This window comes from Echiichthys vipera (genome assembly GCF_963691815.1).
Source record: "Echiichthys vipera genome assembly, chromosome: 11".
Classification (NCBI taxonomy): domain Eukaryota; kingdom Metazoa; phylum Chordata; class Actinopteri; order Perciformes; family Trachinidae; genus Echiichthys; species Echiichthys vipera.
In genome coordinates this window covers 13,818,815-13,840,927 of record NC_139836.1, presented here as the reverse complement: position 1 = coordinate 13,840,927, position 22,113 = coordinate 13,818,815, and the positions used below count along the sequence as shown (strand labels likewise).

At 40.0% G+C, this 22,113-nt stretch overlaps 2 protein-coding genes across 5 annotated transcripts in view; both read left to right on the top strand.

Annotated features, from left to right (window-relative positions):
- Positions 1-15,283, top strand: part of pde10a (phosphodiesterase 10A) — a 59,129-nt gene extending 43,846 nt beyond the window's left edge. For all 4 annotated transcript variants that reach the window (XM_083923130.1, XM_083923129.1, XM_083923132.1 and 1 more), the window contains exons 5-22: positions 313-362; positions 481-621; positions 901-1,056; positions 2,782-2,832; positions 3,322-3,380; positions 3,660-3,711; positions 4,343-4,485; positions 5,051-5,143; positions 5,300-5,486; positions 6,484-6,626; positions 7,103-7,186; positions 7,281-7,431; positions 7,554-7,709; positions 9,515-9,687; positions 9,832-9,943; positions 10,103-10,183; positions 10,930-11,018; positions 12,164-15,283. In XM_083923130.1, the coding sequence (XP_083779256.1) occupies positions 313-362; positions 481-621; positions 901-1,056; positions 2,782-2,832; positions 3,322-3,380; positions 3,660-3,711; positions 4,343-4,485; positions 5,051-5,143; positions 5,300-5,486; positions 6,484-6,626; positions 7,103-7,186; positions 7,281-7,431; positions 7,554-7,709; positions 9,515-9,687; positions 9,832-9,943; positions 10,103-10,183; positions 10,930-11,018; positions 12,164-12,263 (2,021 nt within the window). In that variant the 3' untranslated portion in view covers positions 12,264-15,283. The remainder of the gene's footprint in view (positions 1-312; positions 363-480; positions 622-900; positions 1,057-2,781; positions 2,833-3,321; positions 3,381-3,659; positions 3,712-4,342; positions 4,486-5,050; positions 5,144-5,299; positions 5,487-6,483; positions 6,627-7,102; positions 7,187-7,280; positions 7,432-7,553; positions 7,710-9,514; positions 9,688-9,831; positions 9,944-10,102; positions 10,184-10,929; positions 11,019-12,163) is intronic.
- Positions 15,284-17,731: 2,448 nt separating this feature from the next.
- Positions 17,732-21,407, top strand: LOC310953953 (uncharacterized protein; the record flags this gene model as incomplete). The annotated part of the gene is made up of 9 exons (XM_083923221.1): positions 17,732-18,352; positions 18,569-18,691; positions 19,412-19,471; positions 20,157-20,281; positions 20,366-20,427; positions 20,694-20,878; positions 20,995-21,048; positions 21,161-21,222; positions 21,323-21,407. 9 exons carry the CDS (start codon positions 17,732-17,734, stop codon positions 21,405-21,407), a joined length of 1,377 nt encoding a protein of 458 aa, XP_083779347.1.
- Positions 21,408-22,113: the final 706 nt, after the last annotated feature.

Genomic DNA, 22,113 nt, shown 5'->3' with positions numbered 1-22,113 from the left:
GTTGTCACATTGTATAAAACATGACCTAAATATGAGTGTGAAATGGGACCGGAAAGGAGGACTGGGAATGAGATGAACTGGATGGCAGTCCAAGCCCTCGGTCAGAGTGTCCTTGTTGTTATGTGGGACATCCTTAATTGATTGTTATTACTTTGTAACTGGACTGTTGTGTCCTTACTACACTTCTCCTCTCAGATTTACCTGACATTTATTGTTGGACACATCTAAATGAAAGAATGTAACACGGACATACACTGACAGCTAATTGTTGTTACTGGACACGTATGACCTGTTTGTCTCTTATTTCCACAGCAACAAAAGCTGATGGATTTGCACTTTACTTCTTGGGAGAATGCAACAATGTAAGCCCAGAGGACATTTTCTAAATACGTTTTATATATCATTGCAGTTATGTGCGGGTATTTGACATTTATCGTCATTTCTGTTTCCCTCTCTGTTCTTGTCTTTTCTTCTCAATAGAGTTTATGTTTGTTCACTCCAACGGGGGCCAAGGATGGCCCTCCAAGCCTCATCCCCTCTGGCCCAATCGCATTTGGGACAACCATTGCCGCTCATGTTGCCAAGACTCACAAAACACTGCTAGTAGAGGACGTCATGGGGGTGAGGCAGTTTTCTCGCAACCAGTAGAGCTTTATCTTTCATAGGAATCTAACATTTTGCTGTATAGCTATGATGTTTGATTACAAATCTTTTTCTTTTTAATGAACCTGGTTCAATGCATGCAGCACCTTCAAGCTAAAGAAAAAGAAATGTAAATATGCTTCGAATTTCAATTTGAATCATGTGAATTTTCTGCGGAGGGGCTAACAATGATCTGACCTCTGTTAAACTCCTGTGAACCTGAGGTGATAATGACCTTTACTGATCTGTGTGCTGCAGGACGAGCGCTTCCCCGACGGCACAGGGCAGGACTCAGGGATCCATGTTCACTCTGTCCTGTGCCTCCCCATTATCACTGCCATCGGGGACCTCATTGCCATCCTGGAGCTGCATCGACAGTGGGGCAAGGAGCCCTTCAACCTTACCCACCAGGAGGTCAGTCTGACCCAGACAAAACACTCCAAGAGTGGGAGGCTGGAGCAAGGCTCACAGAACTACAGTTAGCCTGGTATTCACCTTAATCTGGATCTGTTTAAGATCTTTATTAGATTTGTGGGGTTCAGTTGATTGTGGAAAATACTTAATAATGTTGTATTTTTGTCGCCAAGCATTTTCTACCAGTTGCTAATGCCATATTCCTTAGCAACTGGTAAAATGACAGTAAAATAAAAGTGCAGTGAGCTAGAAAACGACTTAACACACAGGTTGCTCAAGCAAGTCACAGTGAACACAATTCGAACATTCACATTGCAGAATCAAATTTCCATGACCAAACCATCTCTTGACAGCATATTTAAAATATCAATGATTGCCAGACATCCTATATATTAGCATTTGTGTGTATTTAGTGCATACATCCGCCAAGGTCAATCTTGCAAGGTTAACAGTGATTTGGATCTGCTCCAAAAAGTTATGGGTTCTTCCTTGGCCCATGCTACACCCTTTCACACCAAGTTTCATGAAAATCGTTTTACGTAATCCTGCTGACAGACAAACAGACAAACTTAGCTGAAAACATGACCTACCTGTCGGAGATAATAAACAGAACAAGTCCAAAACCTCATGGAAGAAGTATCTACGTAGATCCTGTACTTAAAGGGGACATATTATGTCCAAAGAAAATAGGGCCAGGGTTTTTTCCGTAATCCTGCTGACAAACAGAAACAAACAAACAAACAAACCTAACCTTAATATAAAGAAGTAGAATACAGTATGTTTAACTGACTCCAGCACAAGCACAACACTGACATAACACCTGTTAAGGTGAGATGTGCCTCACATATTAGCAAACAGTTGCTTACTTACACATCCAGCCGACATAGAGCAACAATAGTTTTAATTTAAAGTTGTGTCTTTGACCACCTGACAAGTCTAACAGTCCAGTATTAATTGCTTTACCTTTCCTGTAGCTCTGGTTGGTCTACACTAACTCCTGAGGGGAATATGTGCCTCTTTAGATTGTAAATGTCCCACTGCCTTCACCGGCTAGTTACTAACGGTGTCGGTATTTGCCCCATATTATGCTAATTTTCAGGTTTATACTATTTTGGGTCTCTACCTGAAGATGTTTACATGCTTTATTGTTTTTAATGTCTGAATATACCTGTATTCTCTGTCTGAAACACTTTGTTTTAGCCCCTGTTTCTTTAAGCCCAGTCTAATCTGACTGGTCTACAAAAGACAAGTCTCACTTTTAATAATATGGGACCTTTTTTAATTGCGTGCTGTAAAACCAAAACAATGACCTGAAAGACCTTAAAACTCTCTGTAGCGCTGAGGAGAAATACAGTGTCATGGAATAATTCTCAGTGGGTTTGTCACTTAGAGCGACCCCCTTCACATTACACTGAGTCATTTGACCCCTTTCTCCTAAAAAACATCTATTAGTGCAGCTTTCATTTTAATACACTATACTAAATACAGTATTTAGATGCAGCAGTGTTACAGGTGTGAGTCTGAATCTGTAGATTTACTGGCTCTTCTATGACTTATATTAATTATATAATTATAATAATTATATTTCAGATAATTATGTTGTAATATACAAAAGAGGAAATGTGATAAGAACTGTTTAAAGTTTGTAATGGTGTGAAAACTTGTGATCATTTTGATGGACTTCTCTGCTGTTCTTTGGAGCTCATCTTCCCTTTCTTTTTCCAGGTTGCAACAGCTAATTTAGCGTGGGCATCAGTTGCCATTCATCAAGTACAGGTGAGCAAACTGTACTGTGACATTTCACTAAAGACTAAGGACCCATCCTACGTATTATGATCTCAGATGACTTTGTTTGCTCTGGTTCTGCACTGGTGTTTTTAATGGGGAAATCCACTGTGTACACGAACTGGGTTGTCACTGGGCTCAGTCCAATCAACTAAACCATAGATTCAACAAACAGCTCCCCAAGGACGTCATTACGCCTGAGTGCTGTTTTTATTTGAACAGATAGCATCATCAACACCCCAGAGGGGCACCGTAGTGGACCTCTGAGCCTCGGTGAGCGGTGCAAGTGGTGGAAGTACTGCAGCACCGACGCTTGGTTAGCTGATCACTGTAAAACACTGTGTTGTTACTGAAACTCATGAAGGTAGCCCACAGCCATGTGTGTAGATAGCAGGTTAGCTTGTTGACAGTACACGCGGGATGCTGTATGTGTGATATGCCTCGGTGCCAGGTCGTGACCTATTTTCTCTTTGTTTCTAGGTGTGCAGAGGCCTTGCCAAACAGACTGAGCTCAATGACTTCCTACTAGATGTGTCAAAGTAAGAGCTGTTGTTGAGACAGTAAAACTAAATGAATGCTAATGAAAACATTTAAAAAAGTGTATTTACACCATGTTTTCCTGTATAACCACATTAAGATATGGGCTCTAAAGTTAGTTTTTCTTATGTCGGATCAAACGTTAAATAAAACTTTCTGCTCACACAATACAAAGAAATGACTGCCTTTTAGGCAACTTAGCTTTCATGTCTTGAATGTGAACGTCATCAGAGCTTCCCATTTGTCAACATCTCAATGCGCCATTTCTTCTTTTCGCACAGAACATACTTTGATAACATTGTGGCAATAGATTCTCTACTTGAACATATTATGGTGAGTGTGATTTCTGCAAGTATGTGTTCATTCACATTGTCTTCAAGGCTACACATCCTGGGAGTGTGTGTTAGGTTGTGTGTTAAAAACACAGGCTATCTTGGTACCTGAGGGGCACTGCTAATGTTTTACTGATAATACGTTCATTTACATAATAGTATATGGTAATAATAGTATTACTCTAGATAATAAGTTGTTATCTGTATAATAGATACATAGACATACATGTTTAGACTTGGCTAAAACCTAAAATAGGCAATATTTCAGTTTGCAATATTTTAAAAAACAAAAGTAAACTGGGTGAGAGTAGAACATTTTCTACTAAAATCCACCTCTCTGTTTGTATGTATTTTGTTGCCTTGACTGTGGTGTCAGCTCAGGTCATTCAAGTCATCCGGTTCACACACTGAAATGAACTGGAATGACCTGTAGTTATACTGTGTGTTTTTTAATTCACTATATTTAACTATTTAATTTATAAAAAAAAAACATAAACCAACTATTTAAACTACAGTGATGTTTCTGATCTCATTGGAGGTGCTAGTTGTAATTTTTTTTTTTTTGTTTCTTCAGGGTTTTTTTAAACCCTCAGTGTTGCTAATAAAGTTCTGTCCCTGGTGTTGTTTTGCAGATATATGCAAAAAACCTGGTGAATGCCGACAGGTGCGCACTCTTCCAGGTAGATCACAACAACAAAGAACTGTACTCGGACCTGTTCGATATTGGGGAAGAGAAAGAAGGCAAACCTGTCTTTAGGAAAACCAAAGAAATTAGGTGTATAAGATTTAACCTTTTCTACCCTTTACCCTATAGTGTGCCAAAGTGTTATTTTGATAGTGTCTGTGTTCATCTTGGAGATACATAAGGGTCACAGTTTTCAGTTTATACAGATTTTCATTGAAAAGATTATTTTGAATAAGGAGAACAGTTAAAAATGATTTTCATTTTTTTTCTCTACACATATTCAGAAGTGTGTTTCCTGCTCCTATAAGACATTCTAGGGTGCCATAGTGTGCAGTTAACAAGGTCCTCTTGTGACAAAGACAGCTCACAAAGAAATGCTTCCACTGATCTGAGACTCCAACTATCTGTCAATAGAAAAGCAGGGGGAAAATCCAATGACCTGCTGATTTTGTACCATTCCAGTGGATCATCACGATTTTTATCCTCTGAGTAGAAGTAGTTGTAAATTGCATTTTTGAAATCAGGTTTTCAAATGGATTTTCAGAATATTGATTTATTATCGATTTTTCACCCTTCTACCAAGCGCCGACAGACTTGAGAGGCCTTGACGGGCAATCCACGAAGCTAACTCTTGTCCTTTCCTCTTTCCCTTCAGGTTTTCTATAGAGAAGGGAATAGCTGGCCAAGTGGCTCAGACAGGGGAAGTCTTAAATATCCCGGATGCCTATGCAGACCCCCGGTTCAATAGGTAAACTCTACTTATTATCCTGAATTTAGGATAAAACACTAGTCATACTACTCTTTATAGAGGCCTTTAGTGTACATCCCGAGTTAAACATGCTGCACTTCTACCGTATGGTTCACATTATAAAAGCACCATATTTGTGTATGTCTTCCTTAACAGAGAGGTGGACCTCAAAACCGGCTACACCACGCGGAACATCCTGTGTATGCCAATCGTGAGCAGGGGGAGCGTTATAGGTGTGGTGCAGATGGTGAACAAGCTAAGCGGAAGTGCCTTCACTAAAACAGATGAGAACAACTTTAAGATGTTTGCTGTCTTTTGTGCTCTGGCCTTACACTGTGCAAATGTGAGTCAACTGGATTGGGTCTTAAAATATTTAAACAACTAACAAATTTTTCTCCAACAGCCAAAACATAATCCATTCTCTTATATCTGTCTGCACAAGCCTGCTCCTTGTCTTTTGCAGTTTAGGTAGATTATATAATATTTTAATAATAATAATTTAATAATACTTCATGGCCATGAATACTTGATTCTTATTTTCAGAAAACCTTTTGGACGTAGTGGCCTCATCACTGCCCTAAATTCATACTGTAGCTGGAAGGCTCGTTGCAGTTGTTACTAGGCTGTGGGTTTCCCTATTTGTCAGAGAAACCATTTCATTTGTCCTCCAAAGATGTGCCAACGGCTTCTATTTAAAGGGCCCGTTGCTCCAAAAATCTGAATAAAGGCTTATTTTTTGACGGCGATGATTATCCCCTACATGGAACACACAGACGTTTCATATATAAACTCTGGAAGCCAGCGCTGTGTGGTCTGTCTGTCAGTGCCTCTCCTCTCTGTGGGGCCCTGACTCACCGTCATCTCGTGCGACAAACTTACGCAGGAGCAGCGTCACGAAGTTGGTTTTAAAATTGATGAGGCATGTTAATATTTTAAGACAAGCAGTCTGCATCCGTCCGCTGACAGGATTTATGTTTAGCTTTAATTTATGCCTTGCGTCTCTAGGAAACTCACTGGGGCCGGCTCTTGATTTATGCTGATTTATGGTGGAAGGTGTGAAGCTTGGCGCCTGTACCTGCCTGTCTGTTCCTGTCTGTCTGCGAAGGGGACAGGGATAAAAAACAGATGTCGAGAAACTTTTTCGGAGACAGATAAAATATGATACAGGACCGTTGCAGATAACTTAACTGTGTCTGACCCTTTTGGAAATTCCAACTGTGATACTGAAAGAATTCAACAAATACATGAGATATTCGCCCGGTATTTATAAAGTAGCTGGACTGTTCAGTTTCTCTCTGGACATTTTAAAAGATTTATTCCTGTATTGTGTGTTTTTGCAGATGTACCACAGGATCCGGCACTCTGAATGCATTTACAGAGTGACAATGGAAAAACTGTCTTATCACAGCATCTGCACATCAGAGGAATGGAAGACCCTTACCCAGCTCAACCTCCCTGCACCCATTTATAAAGAGATTGAAATGTCAGTGTCCTTTCAGGTTTCGGGGGTTGGGTCTACAGTGTTTGTGAAAGTGACAATGACAGGGTCCAGAAGGGTTCAGGATCATACACAGGCCAGGAACAGGCACATGATATACTTAATTTCAGTTACTATATAGAGCACACAATTTAGAGCCTAATACTGACCCCTGCGGGACTCCACAAGTAATACCCAAACATGTTGATTTCTGTTACCTATTTGTACAAATTTTTACCAGTTTCATACTGAGCAAAACCCCTCTGATCTGAGTAATATGTCATGATATATGTTATCAATCTATAAATATTCCCGCTGCATAATTTGTTTTATTATCTATGCAACTAGTTATTTCCTTATGGGTAACTCCATAAATGTTCGGAATCAGTACTCAATGTCCCTGAATTTGTGCCAGACCTCATACACTTAAGTCCCCGCTAATTTAAGACTTTCCTCCCATCTCCTCCTCCCTCCTCCTCTAGGTTCCACTTTGACATTAGTCCCTTTGAGGAGATCTGGCCTGCTGTCTTTATCTACATGGTTCACAACTCCTGTGGAAAGAGCAGGTGCGGTGTCACTGTGTCGCGACAATGTCAGTGTCAGCCCTTCATCAAATCTCCCATTGATTATTTGTTAATCATTCTTTTTTTCTGTGCATAGCTTTGAGCTGGAGAAGCTTTGTCGGTTCACCATGTCAGTACGGAAGAACTACCGGCGTGTGCCCTACCACAACTGGAAGCACGCGGTGACAGTGGCACACTGTATGTACGCCATCCTACAGAAAACCTCTGGGATGTTCACAGAGCTAGAGGTCTGCTCCTTTTTGGGTTTTTAATGCTCCAAGATAAAAATAAATAAAAACTTGGATCAGCATTTGGGGTCCGTTGTGATTTTAAGATCCATGTTTCTTGTCTTCCCTGCTCTGGTCTACAGAAAAAGGGTCTGTTGATAGCCTGTCTGTGTCATGATCTGGACCATCGGGGTTACAGCAACTCATACCTGCAGAAGTTTGACCATCCACTGGCTGCTCTGTACTCCAGCTCTACCATGGAGCAACACCACTTCTCTCAGACTGTCTCCATCCTACAGGTAGAGCTCCACTATCCAGAACTAAAGCATTTCCATTTCCAACACTTTTGGTATAGTACCTTTAGAACCTTAAGTAACCCAGCCTGTGGCTGAGTGGTTAGAGCAGTTGCCCCATATAAAGAGGCTGAAGGTCCTCGAGGCAGCATACCCAGGTTCGACCTCTGGCCCTTTGCTGCATGTCTCCCCATCTCTCTCTTGCCCCATTTCCCGTCTGTTCTATATAATAAAGGCTTGGAAAACTGCCCCAAAATAAGAATCTTTAAAAACTCTGGGGTTTTGTGTTAGTGTGGATGGGCAAACACAGCCCTTATCCTGTTAGCCGCTCGCTAACGCTTTTTTCTCTTGGATCCTTCTGTTGGAATAGGACTGTGCACCTGTAATTGTGCCCGTTCCGTAAATTTGCGTTGCACAAACTGCAAATATCCTTTACCGACATGTTGTTTACTTTCTGAGCTTTGCCTCAACGCTTTGTTTGTACGTCATACGCTTTGTTGATCTGATAGGATGATTTGGCCCGTCTATTGCCAACATAGGTGGTGATAAACAGATCAGCATCCAGTATTTTGCCCCATCTCAAAAGATCTCCAAAGAGTTCCAAGATCGATATGCTGATCAGAAGCGAATCATGGGATCAATCCATCTGTCAGGTTATCTTAGGAACGCCTTTAGAGAATTTCTTTAAATTTGGCACAAATGTCCACTTGGAATCAAGAATAATCTGATTAGATTCTGATGTTCAAAGGTCAAGTCTCTCTGACCTCAGCAAACGTGTTTTCTGCCATAACTCAGGAATTCCTATGCTAATTATGACGTTATGACACCATAGATCTGCTGTGCTGCATGTGACAACATTCAAGGATATTGACTCAAGTCTAATCAAATTGTTTAATACATCCCAATATCACAAATCAAAATGTACCTCTTGGGTTTAACAATCTGTACAGCATGACAACCCCGACTCAGATGAGGTACAACTCCTATTTATGGGAAAAATTGGACCACGGGGTTCTTGTATGAGACCATCGTCTTCATTTCCTCTCTCTGGATGACAACCAGGACAGGGGGCTCCTGTTCCTCTAGTAGTCTACCAATCGCTCATTTGGCTTTTGCTGATATTGAGCTTCAGGTGATTGTTGTTGCACCATGTGATGAAGCTCTTTATCAGTCCTCTGTAGTCATCCGTAAAAAAAAAATAGCCTCTAAGCGAAGACATCATGTTTCTCACTGGAGGTTATTCACTGGAGTCATACATGCCAATATAGCCTTGACTTCCATTTCGCCACAGTCTTCACTACATATATTATATGAGTCTGGACAGACATGGATGTAAGCTGCAACTTGACTGGTTGGTGGAGGCATACAATCACAAGGCAGTCATTCTAGTTTATTTATTTATCGTGTTTTGAATTCTAACTATTATTATGAAATAATGTGCTTTACATAACGAGTTTTGACCTTTTCTTTATTTAAGCATATACGCATATCCTAATTTGGGCAACAATTGCTGTGTTTTCTGTGTAATAGAAACAGAATCTTCATATATAAATTCATTTTTTACTCAGGTTTAAGATTTTTACTGTATCATTTGTAGAAATCTAATTTTTACAAACTAACACACACACATTGTCAGTTACAAATTCATTGAACGGATCACATGATTTACGTCTGAGTGCCCTCTTCTGTAACATCCAGGGTCTGTGTGAACCTGAGATGAACGTGAGATTACAACCTTTTGTAATCTAGCTGAGCTGAACGCCTCATAAGTGGAGCTTTTGCTTTTTTATTGATCTCTTTGTTTCTCATAGCTGGAAGGGCACAATATTTTCTCCAACCTGAATTCCAGCGAGTACGAGCAGGTGTTGGAGATTATCCGGAAGGCCATCATCGCCACAGACCTCGCTCTGTACTTCAACAACCACCAGCAACTGTCCGAGCTGCTGGGCTCGAGCGCGCTGGATTTAAACAACCACACACACAGGTCAGGTCATGACTCGCACTGATACACAGGTCAGGTCAGGTCAGGATCACACCAGGTCTTATGGCATCACACACGGACCTGATGCACATAAATAGGACATTGAGTTTCTCCTCATGGCTATAATGAGACTTTGCTCCCCTCCAGGGACCGTGTGATTGGTCTGATGATGACAGCATGTGACCTGTGTTCGGTTACGAAGCAATGGCAAATCACACGACTCACAGCCAACGACATCTATGCTGAGTTCTGGGCTGAGGTACAGTGGGATCCTGGCTGAGTTTAAACAGTTTCACTGTCTTTTAGGGCTTCCAGTGTAACAGTCAGACCTCTACTAGCTGTCCTACAATTAAAGTGCAAAATACTGTAGTGCTGTTTAGTCAAAGGCAATTTCTGTCTTTATTTTGTTCATCATCAGGGAGATGAAATGAAGAAGATTGGGATTCAGCCGATCCCTATGATGGACAGAGACAAGAAGGACGAGGTTCCCCAAGGCCAAGTAAGAACTGACTTTTACTAATGTGTCTAAATAAAATCTCAAGTGATTTTATACAGTGACACAAGTTTCACTAGAATGAAATGGCTACTATGAGGACTAACATTGTCACACAAGAGTCTCAGCTTTTCAGTCATAGCGAATTTCTGAAATTCAGACTTTTTAGGGACTCCAGTAGCCAGAAATACACCATTCATAAAAGGTAAAAAGAACACATGCATGAGACAAACTGCATGGTTATTGCTCCAGACTGCATGGGTTTAGCATGAAGTGGTTTGTAAAGGGGAGACTTGTGGTTATCCAAAGACCCCATTTTAATTCAGATATCTTGAGGTCAGAGGTCAAGGAACCTCTGTAAAGATGGCCAGGGCAGTTTTTCCCTCGCCAACATTTTGCCTAACTTTGGAGTGTTATTTAGCCCCCTTCCCAACAAGCTAGATTCCTTAGATTCAATCTCTAAAACTGAGCCTGAGAACGTGTGTGTGTGTGTGTGTGTGTGTGTGTGTGTGTGTGTGTGTGTGTGTGTGTGTGTGTGTGTGTGTGTGTGTGTGTGTGTGTGTGTGTGTGTGTGTGTGTGTGTGTGTGTGTGTGTGTGTGTGTGTGTGTGTGTGTGTGTGTGTGTGTGTGTGTGTGTGTGTGTTTGACTGTTCAGAAGACTAGAAAGGCGTTATATATAAATGCAAGCCCATTTACCATTGCATAAATATTTCTGTTTGGTTAATTTTGTGTTTGCGTGTTTGTTTTTTAAGGTGGGATTCTACAATGCTGTTGCAGTTCCATGTTACACGACACTATCAGAGCTTTTCCCTCCATCCAATCCTCTTCTAAAAGCCTGCAAGTAAGTATTCAAAGCTAGAGTTTAAAGTCCTCCGCTGTGTGCCTTGACAAAAAGCCAAGCCAAGATTTTGAGCTGACAGAGAATGGATATAGCGTAGTGAAGTTGTTTAGCAATAACTATAGGTGAATATCCTCATTTGTCCAGGCCATCGTTATCACCAAATTAATCTAAATCAAGATCAACTGGACTTGGTTATTTGTCTAGGAAGACGTTTCACCTCTCATCCAAGAGGCTTCATCAGTTCATTTACGCATCTGACCAGGCTGGGACTGGTCCAATGAGGTGTATAGGTGTTTTTAATTTATCCTTTTTTTGTAAATATGGTCAAATACCCCAAATAATCAAAAACAGGTATTTTGGACAATATTATTCTGATTTCACATCTGATATTGCCAATAAATGCACTAACAACATCTTCAAGTGCAACAAGTGACGTGCGTGCTGACGTTGCCTGACCAGCCGCAGTTGGCCAGACAAATAAGATTAGAGGTGATAAGGAGTGTAAAAACTTACATTCCAGGAGTGTCACTGAAAATACAAATGGTGTTAATACTTTGATACAAACCAAAACCAAACCGTATTGATCAACTAATCTAATTAATTTGCACTGGCAAATTCATTAAGAATGATGTTAAAATGAACAATGACCAAGCACATTTCATGTCATCTGCAGTTGTGGTCCCAGGTCCCATACAATACAGTTTGGTGAAAGTACCTTCAATCCACAGAGAAATGCAAACAGCCTGTATTCAGAAACTGTGCCTTTAAATGAGCCGTCAGGACTTCTGTACGGTTGTGATGTCACAACTATTCTATATATATAGGTAGAAAGTGCTGCTACAGTTCGTTACACATTGCATTCCCCGGCTGCAATGATGATGAGGCACCGAGAGCACTGATGTGAGAAAAGAACGGGCTTTTTCGGGAGACAGGAGGTAAAACAGAGCGTTTCAGACAGAGGGTGAATCCAGGTATATTCTCACCTTGATAAACATTTATACACTGTTAAGTATGTTCTGGCTACACCGGCTTATCATTCTGGGATAGGAACAAAAACACTCAATGTCTTCAATCAGTCAATGCCTTTGATTGTAAACCCACAACATGCAGAATCGGAATCTGAAGGAGGTATTTTGCTGTTGCAGGGAGAACCTGGGCCAGTGGGAGAAGATATCGCGGGGAGAAGTGCAGGACATAGTGTCCAACCAGCCTCGCGATTCAGGTCCTGTCAAGGTGGACAACTGACTACCAAAGGGGTTGCTGGCCCACCAAAGGAATACAACTAGAGTCCTACCACGGACCAGGAACTTTGTAGGGAGAGGAACCGACATCCTGTGTTAGCAGGAGACGGATCAGCTAAATGCGACTTGACTTTTGAAACACACAGTTACCTCATTGGGTGACGGAGGTGTCAACACTGACGGTTTCACCGATCCCAGAGACTGACAGACAGCTGATGGGGAGGGACTTCAACCCATCACTCTACATCCACTCAGCTCGGGAATTAATTTGGTAGAATGGACTTGTGCCGTTTCGGTTGTTTTATTTTGGCTGTTTTATGTTGTGTTATGATTTTTTTTTTTATATGAGCTGATTCTTTTATGGTCTTGTATTTGCAGAGGCCTTACTCTGAACCTTTCACAGGCTAGACATATGTGAAATCTTGTTGTTGGTTCAGGCTTTTTTTTTAAATGGTACTGTTTGCCTTCTGTGGTAGGTTTATCGTACGTGCACTACTTCAGCAAGGTATTCCCAGAGACAGAAGGAATGTGTAGAGCAGATGTATGGTTTAATGCCACCTTACTGAGAAGGTGGACGTCGAAATGTTTTTTAATTACTTTTTGAGCAAAAATCCTTTGCAGTACTTGAATAAAAACATACAGCCTATTCTACGTGGAGAAATCCCCCTGCGGCGTATTCTACAAAATGTGGATGAACTGTGACGAGGGAAGTTGGATAATGTCGGCACTTGTGAACACAGTCACAAGAGAGTCACAATGTTACTCCCCTGAAGTGCCCCCAGCCCCTCCATGCATTTAGGAACAGGATCTGACCCCTGGCCAGCAGAAATAATGTTTGTAGGACTTTCCATAAGACAAAGAAGATGCACAAATAGCATCGGTTATTGTAAGGCTAGCCTGCATAACCATTTTATTTTCACTGTCATTGCATTTTCCACGCTACTATCGCATCATGAATTATTTTACACAACAGTCTGGTTTCTCCTCATTAATCAGTAATCATTTCTACCATGAATAAAACACAAGTAAAGTGAGGATACTGCACAAGTTGGTTAAGTGTCCCAGTGGATTCTAAAGATTTCTGTTGGCAGTGACACAACAAACTTTTTTACATGTTGACAACCTTATGTAATGTCTAGACAGCACCCTGATATATAACACCAGGTTCAAGAGATAGTTTGGATATTTTGAAGTGGGGTTGTATGAGGTACTTATCCATCGTCAGTGTATTATTTACAGAAATTGGCAGTAAGCGCACTCTTGGTTTGGAGAAGCAGGGAGGATGGGGGAAGCAGCTAAACATATTTTAGCTGCCAAAAAAAAGGCCCACATAAAAATAATCATTATCAGTTTAAGTGTATTTAGTATAGTTCAACACTTAGCCTTGCCATCAGACAGCCCTGTTTAGGTTTACATGGGGGGGGGAACTGAAGCTGTTCTTTGCCGTTGTTGAAACAAAAAAAAAACACACTAACTGATTGAGCCAGCAGTAGACCTGCAACTCCTGTGTTCTGCAAGGTAAAATGACTGTTTTTGGAGTCTGGTGGCTTTGACGAGAGCATAAATGACAGCTTCAGTTCCCCCTGTGTAAACTTAAACAAGGCTGTCTGAAGGCAAGGTAAAGTGGTGAAATATACTAAATACACTTAAACTGACGTTGATTATTTTGGGTGGTTAAAATCTTTCAGCTGCCGTTAACAGTAGCTTCCGTGCCTGTTCTCTCGCCTGCCTCTCTAAACTAGGGGCGTATTGATAAATACCTCATACAACCTCACTTCAGTTATTCCGAACTATCCCTTTAAGGCGTGATGAATTATTGAGGTATAAATTAAATAAAGGTGGGGGGTGGAATAAGTTGTAGACTATACAGACACAGATGGGTGTCCTTGCAGGTTCAAAGCCGTAGCGGGACACATTTATGACAGTGAACACTTTGTGTTGTCAATCTCAACAACGGTCAGCTTCATATTTTTCCAATAATTTCAAAGCTGTTAAGCTAAAGTGCATCATATGTCTATCTCTGGGACTCAAGAATGTTTGGTTGACTTTTTGCAGGTGTGTAATAGAAGTTCCCCTAATATCCGTGGCCTCTCGTGTCCAAGGACATAAATTATCCTCCTTTACTCTCCGACTCCTTGCAAGAGGGTACATTTGGAGTCTTTCAAAATGGGTTTCTGAGATCTTCCAAAATACTTTTTTTTTGTCTGAAACTGTCATTCCAGTGGACATTGTCCCTCAAAGACTGAAATTACCGCTCAAATAATTTGTTTTACTTTTAACTGGTACTGTGGCCCCAATGGTGTGAATGTACATTTTGATGAATGTTTTGTTGATTGCAGATCCTCTGTGATAGCATGTGGGTCCGTGCGCCATCAGTTTCCATGATGTGCTCTCTTACTTTTCAGAATTGCTTCCAGTAAGCTTCAACCAAGAGCAACAATAAGCATGCACCTAAACTGAAGTTTATATATAATTTTACATATATACGGTAATAGGTGTATACTGTGTGCAATCTAGGAATTAGTTTGTACAGACTGAGATGTATGCTCTGATGGCGCTGAATTGATTGGCAGTTATGCACTTTCAGACTCTGTGTGTATATGTGTGCATGTGTGTGTGTGTGTGTGTGTGTGTGTGTTAGAGAGAGAGAGAGAGAAAGCTTTTGACTGTCTCTTTCCCCACTCCAACCCCACCTGAGAACATGGTTAAGTCCATAACACTGCACTGTCCCTTCTACTTTTCAGCACCAGTTATATACCATTGTCTGCACTATGTTTAGCCTATGATCTTTAACATTATTATTATTGATGATTATGATTATTATTGCTATTATTACTATTGTTATTTTCTTAATTAGAGTTAAATTTAAATTAACTTATATTTTTTATACAAAGAAAAATAATGTTGGCCTTTTTGTTTTGTACAAAGTTAACATTAAGATAAACAAAATGGTCCAGACATGTTACTGTTACCCAGAAAAATTGCGGAATGTCTCAACTGTAAATGTAAAAGCAGTAGCCCAAATGACTTTTATTAAATACCTGAAAAATAACTCTCTGTGCCAGACCATTCTTTATTCCCCGTTGAATGAGCAACATTTATTTTGCATTTTACATGACAATGCATCATTCCTGATTGATCAGCTGTTGTTGCACTTAATAGGGTCCATTTGTTTAATTATTCCAGCAATAATTCTTTTGTTGGAAAAACTGAGAGGACTGCAGTCTACAGTTTTGAAACGTGACATCTGTGCTGAACATTTTGCATGCAGAATAGTTGATGAAAATCAGACCACTCCCACTTAAACTAAACGCTCCAACTATGGCTGCCCACAACTACAGATCCACCATATGCCCATGTGTATTTTACACTATAATAGTAGTATCATGTAGCAGTCGTGTGACAACTGAATAAATCTGTACACTTGGAGTGCTGTCCTTGTATTGAATTATGTATATATACTATAATACAGACAATTCTAAATGGTAGCTCTTCCATACAGTAAATACCTGCTTTATGGGATAACAAATGTAATCTGATGGCATTCAAGCCGCAGAGGATTTTGTATCTACATCGTATTACTGAAATTCTTAAATTACCATTGGACATTAAGCACTGAATCAATCTTTTTTGGCTCTATAGGCTCTATAGTCATAATCGCTGAACCTCTTATATAAGTTTGAATTAATTGGGAAATGAACCTTGGTATTTCCTGTTCTCTGTCATCAGTAATGTATCCTCAAACGTCTGGCAAGTAAACTTTTGGGAGCCCCTTCCATCCTTCACTGCATTATTTCATTTAACATCATTACATCAAACGTTAATGGAGGACACAGGAATGCAAATGAATGCAAACTCCGTTGTATAGCCCTACTTGTTTCAGTGAAGCATAACATGTTACACTGCCTCTCCCCTCATGCTCAGCTTTGCCATCTGGGTGCTTTCCTATTCTAGCCGTTTCAGCCCTAAGGCAGAGAGTCACTCTCCTTCTCCTCTCTCTTGCTACACTCACTACCGTGTGTTTACTTGCACACGATAACCCAATTATATTGAATAACCAGATTAACATAATAGCTTTGCAGTAACCAGATTCCCACAGTAATCAAAGTTTAGATGATTTGTCTGGTAATGGGGTTACTGTGTGCAAGGATTTGTGGCAGTCCACAGGAAACATTAGAATGTCACAAAATTAGAAACGAGGAAATGGGTGGACATTTGTTGGAGAATTTGCAGTGTAGAGTTCTGTTATTTGTAGTGTGGAGACAACATGTAAGTATTGTTTCTGGCTCATGGCTGAATTCAAAACAGTTACCCAATGAAGTCAAATGACAAAAACTGAGGTGTGTTTCATGTTTAACAAGATTTGTTTCTGTCTTTTTCCCCTTTTTTGGCAGAACTCATCCTTTTCTGAGACACTATGCATGCATGCATTTTCCTCAGCTTCACATTGATGGATAGGAAGGCAAAATAAAGTGGAACGGAGTTATGGAGAGGATGGGTTTACATGACTTGGGATTTGGGATTCAGCGAAACCCTTTGTTCATGGCCTCCAAATTTTCCAGTCCGCCTCTGCTTTGCAATGAATCTTCGTGGACAGATGAACTCCATAGCCTGGAACCTAAACGACTGACTTCAGTTCAGTTGGTGATTCTCCTACTTGCAAAATTAACTCCTTCTTCTAATGGTGGAATTCTTTCACCTGTACAGTCATTTGAGGACTGATATCTTTATTTAATTCAATAATAATTCAACAACAAAACTTTATTTGCATCATGTAAATCATTTTATGAAAAAGCCTATGCCATATCCGTTTTATAATGGCTTAGCCAGCTTATTCCTGAATATGTCCATATTAAAACTTGACTTACTTTAAACATAAACTTAAAACCTACCGCCTGTCTGCATCGTAGCCTGCACTATGGCTTCGATAATGTGCCTCATCGTGTGTCAACGAGATCTAGCACCTTGAAGTTCATGGGTACGATTATTTTTCAAGACGCTGAACGCACCACAGGCATCGGTCTCCTTGGCAACCGACTAAGAACAGACTGCTGAAGAAAGTTGTTTTTTTTTTGTCGTGACTCCGCACAAAAGTGTAATTATCTAACAGGTGAGGTTATTATTTAGGGCTTCTGTATATATGCTTTGTTGTCAAGCTTCAACTGATTATCAGCAATATTTTACAGTAATTTAAAAGCAACATATTATTTAGCACTGTTGGCTAAATAACAGACTAGGTTTATGTTACTTTACCTTTAAATTATTATCTAGTGACGTAATCATTGTTATACAAGTATTTTATACAATTTAATTTTTAATTGCCTTGGATACAAAGCACTAAGTTAATGCAGTTTAAAGAAATTTACTCTCATTTTAGGTTGCATTTATTCAATTGGAGCATCACAGTTCTGCTGCCATATATAGGCAGTGTATTGTCACCTTGTTTGTCGTTATTTTTGTGCCTTCATAGCCATGTCCAGAAGATGTAAGCCAAAGCCCACGTGCTTTAGGAGCGACATCAGCAGACTGCTACTGGCTGCTGAAGCTGGTCAGAAGGCTGATATCCTGACGTACTCCTCAGGTCATCTGGGGCCCCGCAGCCTGAGCCAGAGTCAACCTCACTGGGAGACAAGGGAGTCTTTCTGGAGCATGTCTCAGAGCCTAGAAGACTCCCCAAACTCACTGACCCTCCAGCAGACACGGACAAAGGCACTGACCCTTGTGAAGAAGAAAGAAATGAAAGAGTGTCCCTCTGAGGCGTTCTCCACTGGCACTGCTTTAGTAGAGACCCGTGTCTCAAGGTCAAGACAAGATCAGGCGAATGGTTGCAAATCACATGCAGACAAAAGAGAAGATGTAAGTCTACCAAAGATAGATTACTCAAACACTCTGCCGTTCCAGCAGAGAGCTTTGTCTCAGAAAAAGTCTAACTCTTCATGTGACCTGGAGGGGAATCAGCAGTCTGACCAGGAAAGCCTGAATAATGAAGGCCAGCTAAAGACGAAACAAAGGTTTGGCGGGAAAGTCATAGCCAAGCAGGACCTCTGGGCTAGAGTTAATGTTGCTGAAATGCATGAGAGGAAACTACAAAAGGTGGGTCGTGGTCTCACAAACAGTGAGAACACACAACTAGTTTTCTAATTGCACTTTTTTAATTTGTATGCTTTCTAATATGGTAATTTTACATGCAATGGCAATTTTGAAATGTCCTGTCTTGCAGAAGTTGCATGAACAAAGACACACTCAGACTGTCGTGGACGCCTTAACTTGCAAAAGTTTTGTGTGTGTGTGTGTGTGTGTCATATCCAGGAGCTGAAGAGGTTGTCAGTACAAAGCTGGCCCAGCAGAGACCGCCTTGCGGTGTTCAGTGACGTCTTTGATGATGTATGTGAAGGCTCGCCAGTATTTGGACACATCCTGAGGGAAATTAAGGTTTTTCCATTTCCTCTGTACCAGCTGGCACATTTTTAGCATGTGCCGTCAGACGTATTAGAGCCAAGAGAGAGTGAGTCCCTAGTGTAGGGAGCGGAAGTAGAGCAACCACTAGAACCTGGTCATGATGCATCAAGGAGCAGGTCATCACAGGGCAATGGTTGCATTACTGGTCATTCATAAGAAGTGTCTTTAGGATCATGCAAGTTTCTTTTTTGCACACAGTAGCTTTGATCAGTAGAGTTGCATTGTATGTTTATAATTTTGAATTGCACAGTTAGTGTTTGTGCATTTTCCCACATAAACAACATTGATCACTGCTCGACATTCATTTGTTGTAATAAATAGACAGTGAGGATGCCATGCAGCTGAAATCTTGCTATTATTGGATTGCATAAAGGAATGAGTGCTCTTTACAATCCTTTATGTGGACACAAAAAAAATATGTACATATATAAAACTATCTAAAATATTACAATAACTTGAAAAACACTCAGTAGTGGGGTATTTTATCTATCTGATGTGTTTCCACCATCAGTTGTACTGCCATGAAGCTTGTGTGGATGAAAATAATGTGACAAACCCATTAGCAGTAAATTTAGGTTGATCTTATATGACCTCAATTTCAGTAAAAATTTGATTTAATCTACAAAGATAAAAAAATAAAAAATAAATAAACAAATTACATAGAGTGAAATAATGTTTTCTTTTTTCTTCCAGACAGAGTATGATTTGTACGTCAACCACTTGATAGCTTCCCAATCATCACTACATGACATGGTAAAGCACCTGAGACATGAATGTAACTTTCTGGCCTTATTTTTCTGTCAAAAAAACTTTGACTCTTTCATTGATTGATCTGGAAAATGCTTTTGATACTTTGTAGACTTAGTCTCCATCATCTAAAAGTAGAACTATTTGTGCAACGTTGAATACAAGGACTTTTGTAATGTAACAAAAGTATAGTTCAGTCACAGTTCAAAGGACCACCAGTAACTCTTGTCCCAGGGCCTGACATTCATTTTCATGCTAATTTGTCCATAAGGAACTGACCTCCGGGGTGCTTACAATGGGATCTTTTTTCAAAGGAAAGAGTTCATCCTGATGTATTCACGACATAGCACAATATTTTTATGGGGTCAGAGAGTTCGATTTTGTAATTTCTTGGATCCTGAAATCTTTTTGCAGTAGTCACGGAACAAGCATTTCTCTCAAGCACCTTTTTTTGTTTGTCCCAAACAAAACAAGTGTTAAAGGTCCAATATTGTAAAAAGTGAGATTTACATGTCTTGTTGCATTATAAAGCAGGTCGAAATGCTTTTTCAGGCACTAAAACTGAACCTTTTAGACAGATCATGTTCGAGTAGAAACCCAAAATACAGGAAAGAAACTGAAAATGAGCTCATTATGGAACTTTTGATATGTTTTGTTGTTGTTTTTTGTTGTTGTTGTTGTTCTGTTACAGTCACAGGATACTTTAATCGAAGATCTTGGCAATGGCAAAGTAAGGCAAAAGGAGTTGGAAGATGCTGAAAAAGAGGTTTGCAGGCTGGAGCAGGAGGCCAGAAGAGCTCTAGGAGAGAATAAACGGTACAGCAAGGATCTGTCTACCAACAAAAATACATAATATACGGTGTTGTTATCTTAAGCCTGCTTGTTTCTTTTAAACATCAGAGTGCAAAATGAATCACAGAATGTTCCAGCTGTCGTAGGCCCAGAGGACATTGAGATGAAGAGTAAGTCTCAAGACTACACTGGTAGATTTTATCTTTGGTAAACCACTTCTAAGCATTTGCTGTATATCACCCTGCAGGCAACAGCACATGCTAACTTTTAAATGTCCTATGTCTCTGTTGTGGACAGACTGAACTAATTATTGCTTCGTCATGCCAACAGCCAAAAAGAGAGTTTTGTGGTTTCAGTGAGTCATCTGTGACTTTCTAATGCCTGCAGGTGAGTACATCATAGTGCGTTTATGCTCAGCTCTTCTGTGTGTGGACAGATACATCTCTGTCCGGGCTGCAGGACAGAGGAGCTGCCATCAGCCGCACCAACAGTGTCCAATCCAAGAGGCTTAAGGTGTTGAACACGTGGAGGGAGATCCAACAGCTGGAGGAGGAGATTCGGGAGAAGCTAGTGTCCTCTGTAACAACCACAGCCACTGAAAGAAGCATCAAAGCCTTAAAAGTGCTAATAGTTCATCTGTCTGCTTATACTCATACTGTATATTCTGCTGTGTTCCTCACAAATGTATGAACAGCACAGCTTGACTTTTATTAAGCTTTTTTTCTGTTTACTTCCAGACAGAGATAGTGAGGATGATAGCATCAAATGACTGTCTAAAGACCACCAACAAGGCAAGGCAATTTGACCTTTTCCTACTGTATCAAAGTTGTTTAAGTAATACAGATTTTAAATGCATATATCTCTGTAATAGTGGGTCATGATTTTTACTCTTTATTTTTCAAGGATCTGGAAAACAACATCAACGGGGTGCTGAACAGAGAGAAAGCAAGCAAGGCCATAAGACGGTGCGGTACATGCTATATTGCACATACTGTGACATTTGACCCGGAAAACTGTGACTCTTTTTTTACTCACTGCTGCTGCTTTCCTATGTTTTGCCACTAGGATGTTGTGGGATGAAATACATGGTGATCTACAAACAGAAAGTGAATTGCTTCATCAGCATATAAACCAGAGGATCATGTCTTGAGATTGACGTTCCAACGTGCAATAAAATGAGGGAATATCTATTTATTAGCAAGCAACTTAATTTTGTTACCTTATCTTTGTATCTTTAGTACAAATAGAAAATACATTTGTCCAGAAATAAAACTGTAGATCATAGCTTAATAATACCTCCAGTATCAGAAATAAATCAATAACACAATATGCACATACTCCATTAAAAGTTCTGCATATAGACTTAAGTAAAAGTACATAAATATTAATAGTTAAATGTACATATGATTCAAAAGTATGCCTTATGAGGCTAATCTTATACTAGCTAGTTTATATACTGGTGGTTTAATCCCGCCTCTGAAGACAAGCGTGTGTTATGTAAGTAAAATATATACATAGTGTAGTAAAAAGTACAATATTTGATTCTGAAATGTGGAAAAGTATTAAGTAAGTAGTATAAAGTAGCATAAAATGAAAATATCTCATGAAAGTACCTCATTCCTCATAATTTGAATTAAATACAGCTTTAAGTAACTGTATTTAGTTAGAGAATGTCTGGTTCACAGCACTGTATTTGACACTTCACATATGTTGTTATAGTGGCCCAGGTCAGTCCATTTAGTATTCCATCTTAATGTGAAAATCAAACAATTTGTATGTACAGCCTAACTTCAATGTTTATAGATTAAAAAGAGAACTCTTTCAAGGCAGAACAACAGGCCTGGATATTGTCACAG